The sequence below is a fragment of the Heteronotia binoei genome, chromosome 11 (assembly GCF_032191835.1).
Source record: "Heteronotia binoei isolate CCM8104 ecotype False Entrance Well chromosome 11, APGP_CSIRO_Hbin_v1, whole genome shotgun sequence".
Lineage (NCBI taxonomy): Eukaryota > Metazoa > Chordata > Lepidosauria > Squamata > Gekkonidae > Heteronotia > Heteronotia binoei.
This window is the reverse complement of record NC_083233.1, coordinates 77,187,857-77,210,675: the sequence shown is the minus strand read 5'-3', so window position 1 is coordinate 77,210,675 and position 22,819 is coordinate 77,187,857. Positions and strand designations below refer to the sequence as shown.

General features: G+C 49.7%; 1 protein-coding gene across 5 annotated transcripts in view; it reads right to left on the bottom strand.

The window, feature by feature from the left end:
- The window catches only part of PITPNM2 (phosphatidylinositol transfer protein membrane associated 2), a 269,886-nt gene that overhangs the window by 4,647 nt on the left and 242,420 nt on the right, over nucleotides 1-22,819 (bottom strand). For all 5 annotated transcript variants that reach the window (XM_060250129.1, XM_060250131.1, XM_060250130.1 and 2 more), the window contains 5 exons: nucleotides 19,021-19,137; nucleotides 17,532-17,648; nucleotides 11,009-11,157; nucleotides 8,540-8,689; nucleotides 1,137-1,320 (listed from right to left, as the gene is read on the bottom strand). In XM_060250129.1, coding sequence (XP_060106112.1) covers nucleotides 1,137-1,320; nucleotides 8,540-8,689; nucleotides 11,009-11,157; nucleotides 17,532-17,648; nucleotides 19,021-19,137 — 717 coding nt within the window. The remainder of the gene's footprint in view (nucleotides 1-1,136; nucleotides 1,321-8,539; nucleotides 8,690-11,008; nucleotides 11,158-17,531; nucleotides 17,649-19,020; nucleotides 19,138-22,819) is intronic.

The window sequence follows — 22,819 nt, the reverse complement described above, 5'->3', positions numbered from 1 at the left end:
CGGTGCTCAACAGAACCAACGATGGACACTCTGGAACTGCAATGCGCTCTTGGCTTTCACCAGGGGTGGAAATGTTAAAAACATCTCTGGTTGACTATTGAACCAAAGCTTCATTAGCCAAAGGAGTCTCACAGCAGCTTACAAATCTCCTTTCCCTTCCCCTCCCCACAACAGACACCCTATAAGGTAGGTGGGGCTGAGAGAACTGTCATGGAAGCTGCCCTTTCAAGGACAACTCCTACAAGAGCTATGGCTGACCCAAGGCCATTCCAGCAGCTGCAAGTGGAGGAGTGGGGAATCAAACCTGGTTCTCCCAGAAAAAAGAGTTTGCACTCGTAACCACTACACCAAACTGGTGAAGAAGATGATGCTGTTGGATTTATACCCTACCCTTCACTCTGAATCTCAAGAGTGGTTCACAATCTCCTTTACCTTCCTTCCCCACAACAGACACTCTGTGAGGTGGGTGGGACTGAAAGAGCTCTCCCAGAAGCTGCCCCCTTTCAAGGACAGAGTCTCAGAGCGGCCTACAATCTCCTTTATCTTCCCCACCACCACCACAACAGACATCCTATAAGGTAGGTGGGGCTGAGAGAACGGTCACAGAAGCTGCCCTTTCAAGGACACCTCCTACATTGGTTCACAATCTCCTTTACCTTCCTCCCCCACAGCAGACACCCTGTAAGGTGGGTGGGGCTGAGAGAGCTCTCCCAGAAGCTGCCCCCTTTAAAGGACAGAGTCTCAGAGCGGCCTACAATCGCCTTTTATCTCCCCCCACCACCACAACAGACACCCTATAAGGTAGGTGGGGCTGAGAGAACTGTCACAGAAGCTGCCCTTTCAAGGACAACTCCTACATTGGTTCACAATCTCCTTTCCCTTCCTCCCCCACAGCAGACACCCTGTGAGGTGGGTGGGGCTGAGAGAGCTCTCCCAGAAGCTGCCCTGGAGCAGAACAGCTCTGAGAGAACTTGTGACTGACCCAAGGTCACATCGGCAGCTGCAAGTAGTGTATTTCTGCCTGGGACTCTGACTGTCCCCTGGGTCCAGATGCAACCACGGCCAGCCCTGTAGAAACGCTGCCTGCACAGCCACATCTGGGCCCCTCCTGAGTTCTGCCCGCCTCCCCCACTTACATCCGTGATGAGGGACTTCAGGAAGTTGGCCTTGTGCCGCAGCGGGTCGTGTACCAGCCCGTCGCAAAAGGAGACAATGCCGTGAGGAAAATTGTGCTGCGCTAACCATGCCACCACCCTCTGCTTCTGCATGTCGGGGCGGCCGGTGATGTAGATAATGAGGTAGCCAAGATCTTGCCAGTGCCTGCGGAAGAAGAAGAAAGGAAAGGAAGTTTCAGGCGTAAGACAGAACACAGCTGCGTTGTGCCCTTTCGTTTGCGATGTACGTTGGAGGGGATCACTGAGGTCTGTGGCACAGAGGAAAAGCCTCTGCTTGGCATGCAGAAGGTCCCAGGTTCAATCCTCGGCATCTCCAGTTGAAAGGACCAGGTAGGAGGAGATGTGAAAGACCTCTGCCTGAGACCCTGGAGAGCCGCTGCCAGTTGGAGTAGACCAGGGGTGTCAAACATGCAGTTCGGGGGCCAAATCAGGCCCCCGGAGGGCACCTATCAGGCCCCTGAGCACCCGGCTGCCATCTGCTTCCTTCTCCTTCTCTCTTGCTTCCTTCTGCATCACAGCTTGCTTTGCAAGTCTCGTTCAACTGCACAGGAGCTACAGAGCAAAGCCTCTATTTCCTCCATTGGCTGAAGTGCCTCCCTTTGGGAGGAAGTGGGGGAGGAATAGCTTGATTTGCCAGGCTTTCTTAATCGCACAGCAGAGCTACTGAGCCAAGCCTCTCTTCCTTCTATTGGCTGAGGCTCCCCACCCAGTCCCCTGGGGAAGGAAGGAAAGAGCCCGAGCTTCCTTTGCCCAGTTCCCTGGATCCCAAGAGAGAAATACAAAGAAAGCATCTTAAAGACCAATCAGTCCTAAGATTTTAAGCATGTTTTAAGGTTTTGTTTTTTTTAAATTGTGTTTGTGTTTTTTATATCTCTGCTACCTCATGTTAAATAAGCCCAGCCCGACAAGGTCTCGTTGATGTCAGATCCAGCCCTCATAATGAATGAGTTCGACACCCCTGAAGTAGACAATGCTGACTTTGATAGACCGAGAGTCTGATTCAGTAGAAGGCAGCTTCAGGTGTGCGGATCATCTTTGGGTCCGGACTCTCAGGTGGATTGCCTCGCCCAGGGGTGGCCAAACTGTGGCTCGGGAGCCACGTGCAGCTCTTTGACATATATTGTGCGGCTCTCGATGCCCCTGCTGACCCCGCTGGCTGACTCGGAGAAGGCGTTTTTCTCTTTAAATCATTTCCCCAAGCCGTGCCACTTGGTGCCTTGGAAAATGCATTTAAAGTTGCCGGTTTGGTGTAGCGGTGAAGCATGCAGACTCTTATCTGGGAGAACCGGGTTTGATTCCCCGCTCCGCCGCTTCTACCTGCTGGAATGGCCTTGGGTCAGCCAGAGCTCTCTTATCTGGGAGAACCGGGTTGGATTCCCCACTCCTCCACTTTCAACTGCTGGAATGGCCTTGGGTCAGCCAGAGCTCTCTTATCTGGGAGAACCGGGTTTGATTCCCCCGCTCCTCCACTTGCACCTGCTGGGATGGCCTTGGGTCAGCCAGAGCTCTCTTATCTGGGAGAACAGGGTTTGATTCCCCCCTCCTCCACTTGCACCTGCTGGAATGGCCTTGGGTCAGCCAGAGCTCTCTTATCTGGGAAAACCGGGTTTGATTCCCCCGCTCCTCCACTTGCACCTGCTGGAATGGCCTTGGGTCAGCCAGAGCTCTCTTATCTGGGGAAACCGGGTTTGATTCCCCCCTCCTCCACTTGCACCTGCTGGAATGGCCTTGGGTCAGCCAGAGCTCTCTTATCTGGGAGAACCGGGTTTGATTCCCCCGCTCCTCCACTTGCACCTGCTGGAATGGCCTTGGGTCAGCCAGAGCTCTCTTATCTGGGAGAACCGGGTTTGATTCCCCCCTCCTCCACGTGCACCTGCTGGAATGGCCTTGGGTCAGCCAGAGCTCTCTTATCTGGGAGAACCGGGTTTGATTCCCCCCTCCTCCACTTGCACCTGCGGGAATGGCCTTGGGTCAGCCAAAGCTCTCTTATCTGGGAGAACCGGGTTTGATTCCCCCGCTCCTCCACTTGCAGCTGCTGGAATGGCCTTGGGTCAGCTAGAGCTCTCTTATCTGGGAGAACCGGGTTTGATTCCCCCCTCCTCCACTTGCACCTGCTGGAATGGCCTTGGGTCAGCCAGAGCTCTCTTATCTGGGAGAACCGGGTTTGATTCCCCCCTCCTCCACTTGCAGCTGCTGGAATGGCCTTGGGTCAGCCAGAGCTCTCTTATCTGGGAGAACAGGGTTTGATTCCCCCCTCCTCCATTTGCACCTGCTGGAATGGCCTTGGGTCAGCCAGAGCTCTCTTATCTGGGAGAACCGGGTTTGATTCCCCACTCCTCCACTTGCACCTGCTGGAATGGCCTTGGGTCAGCCAGAGCTCTCTTATCTGGGAGAACAGGGTTTGATTCCCCCCTCCTCCACTTGCACCTGCTGGAATGGCCTTAGGTCAGCCAGAGCTCTCTTATCTGGGAGAACTGGGTTTGATTCCCCCCTCCTCCACTTGCACCTGCTGGAATGGCCTTGGGTCAGCCAGAGCTCTCTTATCTGGGAGAACCGAGTTTGATTCCCCAGCTCCTCCACTTGCAGCTGCTGGAATGGCCTTAGGTCAGCCAAAGCTCTCTTATCTGGGAGAACTGGTTTTGATTCCCCCCTCCTCCACTTGCAGCTGCTGGAATGGCCTTGGGGCAGCCAGAGCTCTCTCAGGAGTTGTCCTTGAAAGGGCAGCTGGTGTGAGAGCCCTCTCAGCTCCACCCACCCCACAGGGTGTCTGTTGTGGAGGGGGGGGGGAGAAGATATAGGAGATTGTAAGCTGCTCTGAGTCTCTGATTCAGAGAAGAGAGGCATATAAAACTGCAGCCTTCTTCTTTCTTTCTCCCTCCCATTTATTTGCTTGCCTGCCTGCCTTGCAGCTCTCAAGCATCTGACATTCGTATCTTGTGACTCTCAAATATCTGACATTTATTCTATGTGGCTCTTACCTTTAAGCAAGTTTGGCCATCCCTAGCCCCACCTCTTGGGTCATAAACTCCTACAGCCAGGGAATAAGAACATAAGAGAAGCCATGTTGGATCAGGCCAACGGCCCATCCAGTCCAACACTCTGTGTCACACAGTGGCAAAAAATTTTATGTATACATACACACTGTGGCTAATAGCCACTGATGGATCTGTGCTCCATATTTTTATCTAAACCCCTCTTGAAGGTGGCTATACTTGTGGCCACCACCACCTCCTGTGGCAGTGAATCCCACATGTTAATCACCTTTTGGGTGAAGAAGTACTTCCTTTTATCCGTTTTAACCTGTCTGCTCAGCAATTTCATCGAATGCCCACGAGTTCTTGTATTGTGAGAAAGGGAGAAAAGTACTTCTTTCTCTACTTTCTCCATCCCATGCATTATCTTGTAAACCTCTATCATGTCACCCCGCAGTCGACGCTTCTCCAAGCTAAAGAGCCCCAAGCGTTTCAACCTTTCTTCATAGGGAAAGTGCTCCAGCCCTTTAATCATTCTAGTTGCCCTTTTCTGGACTTTCTCCAATGCTGTAATATCCTTTTTGAGGTGCGGTGACCAGAACTGCACACAGTACTCCAAATGAGACCGCACCATCGATTTATACAGGGGCATTATGATACTGGCTGATTTGTTTTCAATTCCCTTCCTAATAATTCCCAGCATGGCGTTGGCCTTTTTTATTGCAAACGCACACTGTCTTGACATTTTCAGTGAGTTATCTACCACGACCCCAAGATCTCTCTCTTGGTCAGTCTCTGCCAGTTCACACCCCATCAACTTGTATTTGTAGCTGGGATTCTTGGCCCCAATGTGCATTACTTTGCACTTGGCCACATTGAACCTTATATGGCCGAGGACCTGCCTACCTGAGGGACCGTCTTTCCCCATATGAACCCCAGAGAGCACTGAGGTCAGCCGGGAAAAATATAATGACTATCCCTGGGCCGAAAGAGATCAAACATCAGAACACTAGAACATGGGCCTTTTCAATCGCGGCCCCTGCCCTATGGAACCAACTTCCTGAGGAGGTGTGGGCCCTGCGGAACCTCGATCAATTCCGCAGGGCCTGCAACACCACCCTCTTTAAAATTGCGTACTCAGACTGCTAAAGAAAGCTGTTAATTAAGGATCCGCCAATGCGGCCCTAAAGACCTATACCGCTGTGTATAAACTGGCAGAACTAGCATCAAACACCATCAGCACTGTCAGACCAAGTTATTTAACTGTATTGACTGGTTTTTAAGGTTGTTAAATTTAATGTTTTATATTGTTAAATTTAAAGGTTTTATCTATTATTGTATGTTTTTATGAAATGTTGTTAGCCGCCCTGAGCCTGCCGAGGTGGGGAGGGCGGGATACAAATAAAATTTATTATTATTATTATTATTATTATTATTATTATTATTATTATTATTATTATTATTATTATTATTATTATTATTATTGTTATTGTTATTATTATTATTATTATTATTATTATTATTATTATTATTATTATTATTATTATTATCTGCCACGTTGACGCCCACTCACCCAGCCTCAGCATATGTATCAGCCAGTATCATAATGCCCCTGTATAAATCGATGGTGCGGTCTCATTTGGAATACTGTGTACAATTCTGGTCACTGCACCTCAAAAAGAATATTATAGCATTGGAAAAAGTGCAGAAAAGGGCAACTAGAATGATTAAAGGTTTGGAACACTTTCCCTATGAAGAAAGGTTAAAACGTTTGGGGCTCTTTAGCTTGGAGAAACGTCGACTGCGGGGTGACATGATAGAGGTTTACAAGATTATGCATGGAGAAATTAGAGAAAGAAGTCCTTTTCTCCCTTTCTCACAATACAAGAACTCGCGGACACTCAACGAAATTGCTGAGCAGTCGGGTTAAAACGGATCAATGGAAGTCCTTCTTTACCCAAAGGGTAATTAACACATGGAATTCAATGCCACAGCAGGTGGCGGTGGCTACAAGCATAGACAGCTTCAAGAGGGGATTGGATAAGCATATGGAGCAGAGGTCCATCTGTGGCTATTAGCCACAGCGTATTGTTGGAACTCTATGTCTGAGGCAGTGATGCTCTGTATTCTTGGCACTTGGGGGCGCACAGTGAGAGGGCTTCTAGTGTCCTGTCCCCACTGATGGACCTCCTGACAGCACTTGGTTTTTTTATGGCCACTGTGTGACACAGAGTGTTGGACTGGATGGGCCATTGGCCTGATCCAACATGGGTTCTCTTATATGACACAGAGTGTTGGACTGTATGGGCCATTGGCCTGATCCAACATGGCTTCTCTTATGTTCTTATGTGACACAGAGTGTTGGACTGGATGGGCCATTGGCCTGATCCAACATGGGTTCTCTTATGTTCTTATGTGACACAGAGTGTTGGATTGGATGGGCCATTGGCCTGATCCAACATGGCTTCTCTGATGTTCTTATGTGACACAGAGTGTTGGACTGGATGGGCCATTGGCCTGATCCATCATGGGTTCTCTTATGTTCTTATGTGACACAGAGTGTTGGACTGGATGGGCCATTGGCCTGATCCAACATGGCTTCTCTGATGTTCTTATGTGACACAGAGTGTTGGACTGGATGGGCCATTGGCCTGATCCATCATGGGTTCTCTTATGTTCTTATGTGACACAGAGTGTTGGACTGGATGGGCCATTGGCCTGATCCAACATGGCTTCTCTTATGTTCTTATGTGACACAGAGTGTTGGACTGGATGGGCCATTGGCCTGATCCAACATGGCTTCTCTGATGTTCTTACGCCCATCATCACTTCTCAGTCAGGCTCAGCCACCAGACAAGTCTAAGATGAATCCTGGGACGGGGATTCACCCAAAGAGTCACTAATACGTGGGATTCCCTGCTGCAGGAACTGGTGGCGGCTACAAGCAGAGGCAACTTCAAGAGGGGATTGGATAAACCTTTGGGACGGAGGTTCATCAGTGGCTGTTGGTCACAAGGTATAGATGGAACACTCTGTCTGAGCAGAACAAAGTTTTAGTCTGGGGGTCTTAAGAAGGGAAGCCAGGAGACATTTTGTCTTTCATAAGCTTATGTACTAAAACTATGTCTTCATTGATGCTATGAAATAAAATTATAATCCCGTGCCTGAGGAAATGTATGAAACAGGATGTGCAACACCGGCTGTCCTGTCGCATGCATGTTTTTTCATGGGATTTGATGGCACTGGAATGTGACTGCATACATTGACTACTGGAATCTACGTGATTGTAGTTTTTGCCTGCTGTTCTTGTAATAAATGCATATTTACTATTATAGTAATTTGGGTTATAGGAACTCTTTGGGTTTATGTGGTTAGTCTTACAGAGTGACCTCACTCATTGTACTCATTTCCAAGAATGGAACTGGTGACCCTACGTCTGTAACATATGAAGAACGTATGAAGCTGCCTTCTACTGAATTAGACTCCCCTCGGTCCATCAAAGTCAGTATATGTCTACTCAGATTGGCAGTGGCTCTCCAGGGTCTTAAGCTGAGGTTTTTCACACCTACTTGCCTGGACCCTTTTTAGTTGGAGATGCCAGGGATTGAACCTGGGACCTTCTGCTTACCAAGCAGATGCTCTACCACTGAGCCACCGTCCACCCCTAATAGGACATATGAACATATGAAGCTGCCTTCTACTGAATCAGACCCTCAGCCAATCAAGGTCAGTCTTGTCTACTCAAACTGGCAGCGGCTCTCCAGGGTCTCCAGCTGAGGTTTTTCACGCCTCTTTGCCTGGACCCTTTTTAGTTGGAGATGCCGGGGATTGAACCTGGGACCTTCTGCTTACCAAGCAGATGCTCTGTCACTGAGCCACCGTCTCTCCCTACATGAAGCTGCCAGGAGTGTCAGCTCATCAAGATCAGTCTTGACTACTCATACTGGTGGTGGCTGTCCAGGGTCTCAAGCAGAGGTCTTTCCCATCACCTCCTGCCTGGTCCTTTCAGCTGGAGATGCTGGGGATTGAACCTGGAACCTTCTGCATGTCAAGCAGAGGCTCTGCCACTGAGCCACTGTCCCTCCCCAACAGCCACGAGAAAGTGACTGGGAGGCCCACTGCAGAAGTTTTCTCTTCTTGAACTTCTGCCCTCTCCCTTCGAAGCCACACCATCCTTTCCCTGAGGAATTGTTCTATTTTCTACATTTTGTTTTTAGCAAAAACTACCAAGACATGTTTAGGTTTTTCTCTACGATCCCGAGGCCTAGAAGCTTTAAAAATGACGGAGGAGATTTTTACGATTCCACATGTGACGATATAGTCAGCGCTGCATGGAGGCAGCGTATCGCAAATGAAATTGTGCAGACACCAGAATCTCCCCAGTCCTCGTACCTCACGACATCAACTGCTCCAGCTCGAACTTTCGGGTCGCTGCCCATGATGGAAACGCTGGCTGCAAAGGAGCCGTCAATGCTGAAGACCACAAATTCGGTCCCCTTGGGCAGGATGGTGATATAGCTGTCGGCAAGCGTGTGGTCGCCCCTAGAGAGAATGGAAAAGGAATAAACTGACTTGCTGGAGGCCGGGGAGCGGGAGGGCGGATGGGTCAGGAGGAAACTGATGCTACAATAAATAAGACTTAAAAATGCCTCTCCTCTGACCTGGATAGCCCACGTCCCCTGATCTCAGGGGTGGAGCACCTTTTTTCTGTCAAGTGCCATATGGATATTTATAACATCATTCGCAGGCCATAAAAAATTATCAACTTAAAAAACAGTGCTCTGCCAAGGGAGAACGATTCAGGCCGGCAAAATTAATGCAAATAATTGTTTTTCTATTTGAAGTCATGTGGGGAGAGCCTCATCTGGCACACACGCACACCTGGCCCGCCGCCCTAGGCAAATGCAGAGGTCCAGGGCTTTTTTGTGGAAAAAGCCCAGCAGGAACTCAGTAGCATATTAGACCGCATCCCCTAATATTAGCATATTAGGTCACACCCTCATTAGCATATTAGGCCACACCATCTGGGATAATCAAGCGCAAACTGAGCTGTGACAGTAACTTTTGCAGGCCCCACAGCAATTCTGGCTGGCCAGCCAGGCCCCAGGGAGGCTGCCGCACAGTACATCTGGGCCCTGTGATCCCTGCCTGGCCCTGGGGAGGCTGCTGCACAGCGCTGCTGGGCCCCACGATCCTCGCTGGCCAGCCAGGCCCCAGAGAGGCTGCCACATGGCTCGGTTCAGCCCAGCAATCCCCAAGGGCCACACCAAGTGACCTCGAGGGTCGCATGCCGCCCTCAGGACGGAGGTTCCCCACCCCTGCCTTATCTTGTCAGACCTTGGATAAAACCGCCATGCTGGTTTTATTAAATATATATAACCACATGCATCCAGATTCCACCTTCATATTGGTATGATGGCTACATCTTCTACTGAATTAACTCTACTCAAATTCCTGAGAATAGTTCTTAAGGTGCCTAGGAGGCCCTTGGATTAGAAACTGGTCTTTCATCACTTAAGAATTTGGCCTGGCTAGCAGCTTTTAGATTTAGAATCCAACTTCTGTTCATCAGTGATCGGAACAAGTTTCTTTACAACCTAATGACTGTTCCTTATATTCAACTTGGCTCAACCCAGCAGATCGGAAAATGACCACCTCTGGTCTCTCCCCTTCCCAATTTTAAAATCCATGGGGTAAAGCAGAGCTAGTTTAGCATCTAGTGACTGCCTCGTCTTTGGATGAGAGGCCTTTGAGGAATACCAGGGTCGCGACATGGAGGCAGGCGACGGTAAACCCCCCTTGAACATCTCTTGCCTTGCAAACCCTACAGCAGGGGTGTCAAACTCATTTGGGGGTTGTCAAAACTCAGGGGCGTCAAACTCATTTGAAGGCTGGATCTGACATAAACAGGACTTCGTGGAGCCAAGCCACGTGTGTCCTAAATGTAATGCCGGATAGCGGAGAGCAGTGTTCCCTCTAAGCTGAGTTAGCTCACAAAGCAGAATTTTTGCTCGCAAGACTCTGCAGCTTAGAGGGAACATTGGCAGAGAGATAGACTTTATAAAGGACCCTACAGTTCCATTGGCTGGCTTGTCTCTTTAAACCACTCTTTCTGGTGAAAATTTTTTTTTTATTGGTTTTCCATAAAGTTGGCCGGAACGGGTAGGAGGGAAATAGAAAAACAGAATTACAAATGTCAATACTGTAATATTCTAATCTGCATGTAAAGTAATTTCTTAAGGTACAAATATAATCACATATTGTTATCTCTTTACGTTAAATCATTGACATCTAGATAGTATGTTTTAGTGACTGTAAGTCTTCTTTTAAGATATCTATTTAAGCTTACATTTCCAATATAAATGATATTATAATACACACTGCAGGAGATAGGAGTTAGAAATTCACACCAAAGAATCTTAAGAGTCTTGAGTGTCTAACCAAACATATAACTTCACCCAGTGTTTTCTTGCTTCTTATTTAGATTTCCCAGCCATCAACTGGAAAAGACAGCCCATCTCAGCCGTTACACCACTCTTTCAGTGCATTTGTCTCTTTAAATCACTTCTCCAAGGCAAGCCAGCCGGTAGGTTGGAGAATGCATTTAAAGTTAACGTTGCTTTCTTTCCATCCCTCCTCCCCCATCTTTATGCCTTCCTGTCTGCCTTGTAGCTCTCAAACATCTGACATTACTGCCTTGCGGCTCTCAAAACATCTGACGTTTAGTCTATGTGGTTCTTACATTAAGCACATCTGGCCACCCCTGGTTTAAGGCTTCTTTATGTGGTTTTGCGACTTCTGCCACTGCAATCCTGGCTCAGTTAATCTGAAGGCCCCGAGCCCTTCTGCGACAGAACTCACCTGATCACCATTTTGACAGGATACACCCCGATCCCCAGCCGCTTGTTCTCAGGGATTACGTAGGAAATCCTCCCGCTGCTATTGGTGATTTCTGTGTCGAAGTAAACCCACTCTCCCGAGGGGGGCTGCGTCATGATGTGAATGTCCACCTGGATCGCGAGCAAGGGACGAAGCAGAACAACACGTAGTCAGCAAAAGGCGTAGCAGTTAACAGTTCAGCAAAACACTTCTCTTAAGAACATCTGAACAGCCCTGCTGGATCAGACCAGTTGACCATCTAGTCCAGCCTCCTGTCTCACACAGTGGCCTCAACCAGTTCCTCTGGAGGGCCAACAACAGGGCAGAGAGGCTGAGGCCTTCCCCTCAGAAGAACCCTGCTGGGTCAGACCAGTGAGGGTCCATCTAGTCCAGCATCCTGTCTCACACAGTGACCACCAAGTTCCTCTGGAGGGCCAGCAACAGGGCAGAGAGGCTGAGGCCTTCCACTCAGAAGAGCCCTCCTGGGTCAGACCAGTGAGGGTCCATCTAGTCCAGCATCCTGTCTTACACAGTGGCCTCAACCAGTTCCTCTGGAGGGCCAACAATAGGGCAGAGAGGCTGAGGCCTTCCCCTCAGAAGAGCCCTGCTGGGTCAGACCAGTGAGGGTCCATCTAGTCCAGCCTCCTGTCTCACACAGTGGCCTCAACCAGTTCCTCTGGAGGGCCAGCAACAGGGCAGAGAGGCCGAGGCCTTCCCCTCAGAAGAGCCCTCCTGGGTCAGACCAGTGAGGGTCCATTTAGTCCAGCCTCCTGTCACACACAGTGGCCTCAACCAGTTCCTCTGGAGGGCCAACAACAGGGCAGAGAGGCTGAGGCCTTCCCCTCAGAAGAGCCCTCCTGGGTCAGACCAGTGAGGGTCCATCTAGTCCAGCATCCTGTCTCACACAGTGGCCTCAACCAGTTCCTCTGGAGGGCCAACAACAGGGCAGAGAGGCTGAGGCCTTCCCCTCAGAAGAGCCCTCCTGGGTCAGACCAGTGAGGGTCCATCTAGTCCAGCCTCCTGTCTCACACAGTGGCCTCAACCAGTTCCTCTGGAGGGCCAACAACAGGGCAGAGAGGCTGAGGCCTTCCCCTCAGAAGAGCCCTCCTGGGTCAGACCAGTAAAGGTCCATCTAGTCCAGCATCCTGTCTCACACAGTGGCCTCAACCAGTTCCTCTGGAGGGCCAACAACAGGGCAGAGAGGCTGAGGCCTTCCCCTCAGAAGAGCCCTGCTGGGTCAGACCAGTGAGGGTCCATCTAGTCCAGCATCCTGTCTCACACAGTGGCCTCAACCAGTTCCTCTGGAGGGCCAGCAACAGGGCAGAGAGGCCGAGGCCTTCCCCTCAGAAGAGCCCTCCTGGGTCAGACCAGTGAGGGTCCATCTAGTCCAGCCTCCTGTCTCACACAGTGGCCTCAACCAGTTCCTCTGGAGGGCCAGCAACAGGGCAGAGAGGCTGAGGCCTTCCCCTCAGAAGAGCCCTGCTGGGTCAGACCAGTGAGGGTCCATCTAGTCCAGCCTCCTGTCTCACACAGTGGCCTCAACCAGCTCCTCTGGAGGGCCAGCAACAGGGCAGAGAGGCCGAGGCCTTCCCCTAATGCTGCCTCCTGTCCTGGCTCTGAGATTCAGAAGCCTAGTGCCTCTGAATGCGGAGGTTCCCCTCAGACACCATGGCTAGTAGACACTGATAGACTTCCCTCCACAAACCTATCCAAGCCCCCTTTTAAAGCTGTTTTATTCCTTGGCCATCACTACATCCTTTGGCCACCAATTCCACATTTGAATCACTCTCTGTGCAACGCAGTATTTCCTTTTGTCTGCCCTGAACCTACCGCCCGTTAGCTTCATCGGATGCTCTCGAGTTCTAGTATTTTGGGAGAGGGAGAAAAAGTTCCCTCCGCCCTGGGCATAATTTTATAAACCTCTGTCATGCCCTCCTCTTAGTCATCCCTCTTCAAAACTGAAAAGTCCCAGACTCTTCGGACCTTCCTCCTCGGGAAGGGACTCCGAGCCCCTCGTCCTCATAGCTGCCCTTCCTCTGAACTCTCCCTTTCTGCTTCCTCTTTGGGAAGGCCACAGGCGAGTGCTTCAGCCCACTCCCCATCATCATCATTAGGGAGGGATGGTGGCTCAGTGGTAGAGCATCTGCTTGATAAGCAGAAGGTCCCAGGTTCAATCCCCGGCATCTCCAAAAAAGGGTCCAGGCAAATAGGAGTGAAAAACCTCAGCTTGAGACCCTGGAGAGCCGCAGCCAGTCTGAAAAGACAATACTGACTTTGATGGATCAAAGGTCTGATTCAGTATAAGGCAGCTTCATATGTTCATCTCCAGTTTAAAAAGAGTTCTAGTAACCAGCTTCTCTCTCCTGGAGACCCTGGAGAGTCTCTGATAGCTGAAACAGAAAATGGGGCGGGGGGCTCGGCAGGCCAGTGGTTTGACTCAGCATTTTAATTTGATTTATTGGATTTGTATCCCACTCTCCCCGCGAGCGGGCCCAGGGCGGCTAACAACCACCGAAACTATAAGAACGTCAAACACAAAACGATCTGCAAGATTTCTATACAATAAATGAATCAGTTAAAAATTGCATCGTAAGCAATAACATCGCCAATACCAGGGCTTCTTTTTTGTAACAGGAACTCTTTTATTTAGGCCACACCCCCGGATGTAGCCAGTCCTGGAGTTTACAGTAGGCCCTGTACTAAGAGCCCTTAGAGCAGGGGTGGCCAATGGTAGCTCTCCAGATGTTTTTGGGGAGGGACGGTGGCTCGGTGGTAGAGCATCTGCTTGGTAAACAGAAGGTCCCAGGTTCAATCCCTGGCATCTCCAACTAAAAAGGGTCCAGGCAAGTAGGCGTGAAAGACCTCAGCTTGAGACCCTGGAGAGCCGCTGCCAGTCTGAGTAGACAATACTGACTTTGATGGACTGAGGGTCTGATTCAGTAGAAGGCAGCTTCATATGTTCAACTCCCATCAGCCCCAGCCATTGGCCATGCTGGCTGGGACTGATGGGAGTTGTAGGCAAAAAACATCTGGAGAGCTACCGTTGGCCACCCCTGTCTTAGAGGATTGGCTATATCAGGGGTGTGTGAAGAAGAAGAATTGCAGATTTATACTCCGCCCTTCTCTCTGAATCAGAGTCTCAGAGCGGATTACAATCCTTTACCTTCTTCCCCCACAACAGGCACCCTGTGAGGTGGGTGGGGCTGAGAGCTTTCACAGAAACTGCCCTTTCCGGAACAACTTCTACAAGAGCTATGGTTGACCGCAGGCCATTCCAGCAGCTGCAAGTGGAGGAGTGGGAAATCAAACCCGGTTCTCCCAGATAAGAGTCCACGTGCTTAACCACTACACCAAACTGGCCTAATATGCAAAGGAGTTCCTGCTACAAAAAAAGCCCTGGCCAATACTATCCAGAGATCTCAACAGGTATGGCGCTAACAATATTGAAGCAGTAATGTCAGTCAGGCTTGTTGGTTCTGAGTCTACCTGACAGCTGTCTCCCATATTATTAGTAGAACGCAAGGTGGAATAGTTCAGTCTTGCAAGCCCTTCTTGCAAGCACGTGTCCCTCTCGTAAGTTTGACATTTAGATCAGAAGCTTCTCAAGGGAGGGATATGCCTTTGTCAATGATGCTACTTTGCAGAGTGAACGCTGACAGTTTAATAACGCTATGAAGTACGCCTTCCCAGATCGTTTGAAGAAGTTATTCCACGTGCCCTGAAATTCAGAGGGGAACGCACATGCCATCAACGTTCTTGCTAACGACAGTGCCGCAGGCGGTCAACTCTTGACGTATGACCAGGCAACTTCTAAGCAGCGTCCAACACTTCTAACAAAATTTTGGGTATGGGACCCTTGCCCAGAGTGGGAAAAAGAGCCTTGAGGACAGCTGTAACCATAATTATGCTGTTTCTAAAGAGAAACCGAAATGTGAAATTCCCAGATCTTTGTGATGAAGTCATGCCAATTCCTGTTATTGATGGTTTCCCCCTTATTCTTTTCTTGCTCTTAGAAATGTCTATCTTCTAGGGTAGGAGAAATCAGGTGTTTTTATGTTATGATTTTATTGTTTGTGCTGTGCTCTGCCCTGAGGCCCTACGGGGGAATGGGCAGAATATAAATAAACTAATAATAATAATAATAATGTTCAGCAGGAGAAGACGAGGACATTGGATTTATATTCCACCCTCCACTCAAGAGTCTCAGAGCGGCTCACAGTCTCCTTTACCTTCCTTCCCAACAACAGACACCCTGTGAGGTGGGTGGGGCTGAGAGGGCTCTCCCAGCAGCTGCCCTTTCAAGGACAACCTCTGCCAGAGCTGTGGCTGACCAAAGGCTATGCTAGCAGGTGCAAGTGGAGGAGTGGGGAATCAAACCCGATTCTCCCAGATAAGAGTCCGCGCACTTCACCACTGCACCAAACTGGCTCTCATTTAAATGTTGGCGACAAAAATGGATATCGGGTATTTGTAATGTGTATCTTTTAGGTGTTCGTGGGTTCACCAAGCTCCGTGAATTCAACAGCCGCACTTCCAGGAACGAACTCTGCAGTGGAAAACAACGGCTGTTTGCTGAGTTAACGTGCCGCGCGATTCTTATTAAATTACCTACATTTGAGACAAAAGTGCATTCACTTTTGAAAACACCCTTGGATGACGTGACTCTCCATCTTCAGTTCTCCAAGAAGACAGAAACAGTCAGCAGGCTTTTCTGTGCTCTTTTCCCACATTTGTAAGCTCCTGAGTCTTCGTTGGTTGTTTTCTGTTCCACACACGTTTTCCCTCTGGTGGCTGATTTGATATCACACAGGTTTATGTCCGACATAAAAACCTGCAGATCAGAGTAGGAGTCCAGGCGCACCTTTAAGACCAACGGAGTTTTATTCAGAATGGAAGCATTCGTGCGCATGCAGGCTTCTTCAGACGAGGGAATGGGGGTACAGTGAGCTGAAATACATGTAGCTGGTGGGTTAAGAGTGTCTCTCTCTCTCTCTCTCTCGGCTTGACTTCGCGAACGAAGATTTAAGAAGGGTGCAGTAGTCCACGTCTGCTGCAGGCTCGCTGGTGGCTGACAAGACCAATGCGGGACAGGCAGGTCCGGCCACAGTGGCTGCAGGGAAAAGTCTGATTTGGGGTTGGTGCTGTAGCAGTGTGATTCTTCCTCAATCTCCTTTTGTCCTCAAGACCAGCTATGCGTGCGTTCTCAAAGGAAGAGACAGCCTGGTGGATGGTGTGCCTCCATGCTTTGCGATCTGAGGCTAGGTCACTGGTGATGGTTGATGCAACAGGTGCCAAGGGAGTGTTAAGAGTGTAAAGTGACACAAACGTCGGGTCAGATGGCAAAACAGTGTAATAAATTGGAAGACCATTTGGCCTGTACGGCATTTGCGTGGGAAACCAATAAAAGGTAATAAAAGTTGTCTTTTATTGGTTTCCAAAGGCAACTTTTAATACCTTTTATTGGTTTCCCAGGCAAGTGCTATACAGGCCAAATGGTCTTCCAGTTTGTTACACTATTTTGCCATTTGGTCCTAACTTTGTATTAAGTTTACACTCTTAACCCACCGGTGATATGTATTTCAGCGCCCTGTCTGAAGAAGTCTGCAAGCATACGGAAGCTGACATTTTGAATAAAACTTTGTCGGTCTCAAAGGAGCTACTGGACTCCTACTCTGTTCTACTGCTTCAGACCAACACGGCTGCCCACTATAAAAACCTGCAGATTAAATCTGTGGGGTGATATTCTGGACATAAACCTGTGGAATATAACTGACTACCAGAGGGAGCAAAACATAATTGAACAAAACAGGTTTCCTACCTGTAACTGATGATCTTCGAGTGGTCATCTGTGCAGTCACACTGATGGGAATAGGCGCCAGCGCCGATCTCAATCGGTAAACTTCAAAGCTGCGGATTTCCGCGCCACCGCCCCAGTGCGCATGCCCAGAAGCCCCCACTGCGCATGCCCACTGGGACGGCAGCGGACATCCCGCCAGTTCCTTCTGGCCGCCGCGTTAGCCCCACAGAGGGACCGTCAGCAGCGGGGAAGGCGGGCGGGTAGTGTGACTGCACAGATGACCACTTGAAGATCATCAGTTACTGCCCCTACCCAGAAAAAAAGGAACTTACAAGTGACGAAAAGAAGGCAGAAAAGCCCACCATTGCTTGGTAAGCAGAATGTTAGCAAGCTGAACCTTCCTCGTTGGAAAACCTAGAAAAGCCGTGAACTTCTTGGCTTCTGGTCTCCGGGGGCTGATCTGGCTTCAGGCAGCGGATGAATTATGATAATGTCAAACAGCTGCTTAGCTTTAAACAGCCCTTCAGTGCCACGACTAGCACTTTATTTGATCCAGCCTTGGATGTCGGTGAAAGCAGAACTGCCAATGCTGATAAGAGGCAAGGCACATTTAGGACACACGTCGTCCTAAAAACCTGCAATTACGACTGTACAATGCAGATTTCGATTTTCTGGTGTTTTATGCAATTAGGTTAGATCCCCGCATACCTTCTCCCCTGTGAGCGTGACCATATCTAAGGGCCCGTACATAAACCTTCCATTTAACACCTGGAGACCGTCCTCATTGGCAATGGCATCGTTTATTCGGTGGTTGGCTGTGACATTCTGCAAGAAAGAAAGAGAAGCAAGTTGGGACACCCGAGGTTCCCTTTCAGGAACAACGTCTATAAGAGCTATGGTTGACCGCAGGCCATTCCAGCAGCTGCAAGTGGAGGAGTGAGGAATCAAACCCGGTTCTCCCAGATAAGAGAGCTCTGGCTGACCCAAGCCATTCCAGCAGGTGCAAGTGGAGGAGTGGGGAATCAAACCCGGTTCTCCCAGATAAGAGTCCTCACACTTCACCCCTACACCAAACTGGCTCTCCACGTATAAGGCAGCTTAATGTATTCATATGTAGCTGCTTTCTGTTTCATATCTGGGTGAACGAACCACTGAAACGAGCAGGCACAGGCTGTAGCTGCTCCCAAACAGAAGGGGATGCCAGATGCGAGGCACTGGATGACATTAGTTGGTGCATGGGATCCTAAGTGGAAAAACAGTCCCATTAGAGACACGGGTCCCTGGCCATGCAAATGTTTAAAGATACCAACGAACACCCTGAATTGTGTCCAGAAGCAAACAGTTAACCAATGAAACGTCTGAAGTGCAGGTGGTTATATGATCATTCCGGCATAAACCAGCTCCGCCACCTAGAGGTGAGATTCTGTACCAGCTGAAGTTTCAGAACAGTTTCCAGGGGCAGCCCTACACATAACGCATTACAGTAATCTAGCCCTGAGGTTGCAGATCAGCATGGCAAGGCCAGCCTCCACCCACACAGGGGATTCAGATTCCAGAGATGCTGGGGAGGAAGCCGAGCTCTGAAGAATGACAAACAACTTGCACTACCAAAAGAATGACAAGGCAAACCCCGCCCCCACCCAGACCAAAATAGGAACTAGAAGGGACAGTGGGTCACCAGGGACACCACCAGAAAACAGGTCTTCTCCTAGCCGGTGGTGTTGGTGGTGGAAAGTGACTTATGGTGACCTTGTGGGGTTTTTAAGAGAAGAGAGGCTCAGAGGCGGTTTGTCACCGCCTGCTTCTGTGTAGCAACCTGGGATTTCCTCGAAGAAAACGAAGATATTGGATTTATATCCCTCCCTCCACTCCAAATATCAGAGTCTCAGAGAAGCTTATAACCTCCTTTATCTTCCCGCCACACACACACAACAGACACCCTGTGAGGTAGGTGGGGCTGAGAGAGCTCTGACACAAACTGCCCTTTCAAGGACAGCTCTGCAAGAGCTGTGGCTAACCCAAGGCCATTCCAGCAGCTGCAAGTGGAGGAGCGGGGGAATCAAACCCGGTTCTCCCAGAGAAGAGTCTGCACACTTTAACCACTTCACCAAACTGGGTCTCCCATCCACATACCAGCCAGGGCCAACCCTCCTTGGGCATACATGATAGAGAACAGAAGAAGAAACGCAGCCGTTACCCTTAGCTTAACGTGGGTCCTCTTGCGAAGCCACTTCTCTCTGGGCTTGGAAGGGGTGAAGACGGAGACCTCCTTCCCATCCAGCTCCAGAATACTGGAGTTTTCGTGCCTCATCACCTGAGGGAAAAGAGCAGCAGGATCAACAGTTGCTACAGTCAAGCCCCGTTAGCGGGGGTGGAATTCTAGCAGGAGCTCCTTTGCATATTAGGCCACAGACCCCTGATGGAGCCAATCCTCCAAGAGCGTAGGAAAAAGGAAAGGAAAGGTCCCCTGTGCAAGCACCAGTCACTTCCGACTCTGGGGTGACGTTGCTTTCGCAAGGTTTTCATGGCAGAGTTTTTACGGGGTGGTTTGCCATTGCCTTCCCCGGTCATCTACGCTTTCCCCGCAGCAAGCTGGGGACTCATTTTACCGACCTCAGAAGAATGGAAGGCTGAGTCAACCTCGAGCTGGCTACCTGAAAAACCCAGCTTCCAAGAGCTTACAAGGCTCTTTTTTGTAAGCTCCCGGAGGATTGGCTACATCAGGGGTGTGTGTGGCCCAGTATGCAAAGGAGCTCCTGCTAAAATTCCACCCCTGCCTGTTAGAAGAATTTCCATAGAGTCTCTGCAAAGTACTGGCTTGAATCTGAGGATGTCGGAGGAGTGTCTGAGCTGGGCTGGCCGGTGTTTTTGTGCGATGTTGGAAAGCGATAGGCAAATCAACCTTCCTGCCTAAATCAGACCTGGCACAAAAGGATTTCAGAGCGGATGCTCTGCTTTTTAGACATGCAGACCAGTGGCGGAAGAAGAGTTGAAAGGAGCTTTATGGGATACCTGCTTGTAACATTTGACAAAAGCTTCAAAGACTAAGCCCTTCCGGTTTCAGACCCCGTTCCCTTACTGATCGAGCCGCATCAGTCGAAAGCTAACCTCGGTGGATCTTCTGATGCGCGGGCTCTTTGGTGAGCGTCTAGTGGGGGGGGGGGTGTCCCCAACACAGAGATTTGATTTGATTTATTCGACTTGATGAACTGGCCCATCGCAGTTGGTGCTGGGCTCTCGCTTGACGTACGACAATAGATAAAATCACATACCTTTGAACCAACAAAGCCTGTTAAGCTAAAAAGATTACAAAACCTTATGGTGTCTTATTAAAATGCGATTAGTCCAGGTTTCCAGACCTCACCTCTCCTGGTGCCCGCCAAATGTTTTTAGAAACTGGGTGGGGGCAGGTGGGATTTTGGCTCAGCAAGGGTTCTAACTGGCCAGTGAAGATTTGATTGGCAGCAATCGCCACCAATACTCCCTCTAAAATTGTGGGGTCTCGTGAACAAAAATTCTACTTTTTGAGCTCCTGCCGTTCAAGTTGTGAGCTACTGCATAAATTATTTTTTTTTTCTCGAGCCATTTTTTCCTCAGCGGAGACAAAAAATGTGTGAGCCGGAGGCTAAAAATCTGTGAGCTAGCTCACACTTGACTCAACTTACAGGAAACACTGGTTGCCACCACAGCACAAGGCTCTTCAACGTGGCAGCCATTTTGTAGATGGTTCCGTATCCCGTAGCAGCCATTGTGTGGCTGGGTCCGCTGTGTTATGTGGGAACTCCAAAGGTGGCCACAGGCTTAAAAAAGGCTGGGGACCCCAGCTCTACAATAACAGGCATATACAAGAGGCAGCCACCAAGAAGGCTCCTCCCCCATAGTCCCTTGGATAGTAAACATGTTGCTGCGCTTGCAGTAAACACTGGAAGGCCCTCTGCATCAACATAAAGGTGCATACTCAGCACCACTTGATTATTATTCCATAACGAATAGTAGCCTCTGTTGAACTCCCTATTCAGGGTAGGAACAGCAGTGAAAGGTAAGGGATTTAATGAACTAAGGATTGGGGAAGGGGGGGTTGGTGACATCGTACGCACTAGCCAATAGGCCCCTGTCCTACTCAGCTTTTTTTTCCACAACTTGCTGGAAACCTGTAAAACTATTTCCTTGCCTTTTCCGCAGCTTGACTCCAGGAAAGAAAAATGTATGTGTGCTTTCAAGGCACTGCAGGTACATTCTCATCACCTCCACCGGGCTCTGGTTTGAGTTTCACGGGCCTTCTGGCTTGACGCAAAGCCCAGCCTTCCGTCTGCTGTCAGTTCTCTATCTTTCCGATCCCTCTCTATCTATCCTGGCTGCACTGGCTTCACAGCACGTTTCCTTTCTTCGTGAATGTATGACCGCCGCCTCCCCGGCTCCACTGAGTTCGGATTTAGCTCTGCAGCAGGAGCTGCATCCCAGGAAGTCTTAAGATCCCAGCAGGTTCCCTGGTTTAACTGAAGTTGACTCCATTTCCCACACACGACACGCTCCTGCGACGGCACTTCACAAGCTAAGCTACCTTCGCCCACTGATTCTTCTGCCTCTACTGCTTTGGGGACAGCAAATTTCTCAACAAGCAAACGTTCTGCGACTGGCACAAGTTATACAAAGTGGGGGGGGGGGGTTGTGCGTGCAAATTATCTGCTTTGTTTTAGACAGACAATGTTGGCATTTTTACTTTTGTTCTAACATTTTTACTGGTTATGATCTGGAAGGGGATGCGGGAAGAAGAAGAAGAAGAAGAAGAAGATATTGGATTTATATCCCGCCCTCCACTCTGAAGAGTCTCAGAGCGGCTCACAATCTCCTTTACCTTTCTCCCCCACAACAGACACCCTGTGAGGTGGGTGGGGCTAGAGAGGGCTCTCACAGCAGCTGCCCTTTCAAGGACAACCTCTGCCAGAGCTTTGGCTGACTTTGGCTGACCCAAGGCCATTTCAGCAGGAAGGAGACTAATAGAAGACTAGGAGGGCTGTGTAGACTAGGAAGCGGAGAACGGGTAGATCTGACCACTGGAGGATGATGATGATGATATTGGATTTATACCCTGCCCTTCACTCTGAATCCCAGAGCGGTCCCAATCTCTTTTACCTTCCCCCCCCTTGCCCCCCTGTGAGGTGGGTGGGGCTGAGAGAGCTTTTACAGCAGCTGCCCTTTCAAGGACAACTCCTACGAGAGCTATGGCTGACCCAAGGCCACTCCAGCAGGCGTAAGTGGGGCAGTGGGGAATCAAACCCGGTTCTCCCAGATAAGAGAGCTCTGGCTGACCCAAGGCCACTACAGCAGCTGCAAGTGAAGGAGTGGGGAATCAAACCCGGTTCTCCCAGATAAGAGAGCTCTGGCTGACCCAAGGCCATTCCAGCAGGCGCAAGTGGAGGAATGGGGAATCAAACCCGGTTCTCCCAGATAAGAGTCCACGCACTTAACCACTACACCAAATTGGAGGCCCTAGAAACAGCTCCACTCATCATCGGTCATAGCCCTGCCTGCTCAGTTTCATCTTTCTCCTCTTGCCATCGTGAGGACTAGAAACTTGAACCCTCACAATCTGCCTTTTTAAAAAAAAGCTTCAATGGCAACTAACACCCTCCGGATTTTGCTCCAAACGTTTTCCAAAATTAGTCTTGCTTAGTTTCTCTTTGAGTTCCCACGTGATACCACACAAATTCCCCTGCAATTAATGAATTCCCACGCAAATGCTATCCAGACCAAATCTTTTGGCTATTAGCCACAGTATATTATTGGAAATGTCTGGGGCAGTGATGCTCTGTATTCTTGGTGCTTGGGTGGGGGGCAAAGTGGAAGGGCTTCTAGCCCCACTTGTGAACCTCCTGCTGGCACTTGGGTTTTGGTATTTTTTGGCCACTGTGTGATACAGAGTGTTGGACTGGATGGGCCATTGGCCTGATCCATCATGGCTTCTCTTATGTGACACAGAGTGTTGGACTGGATGG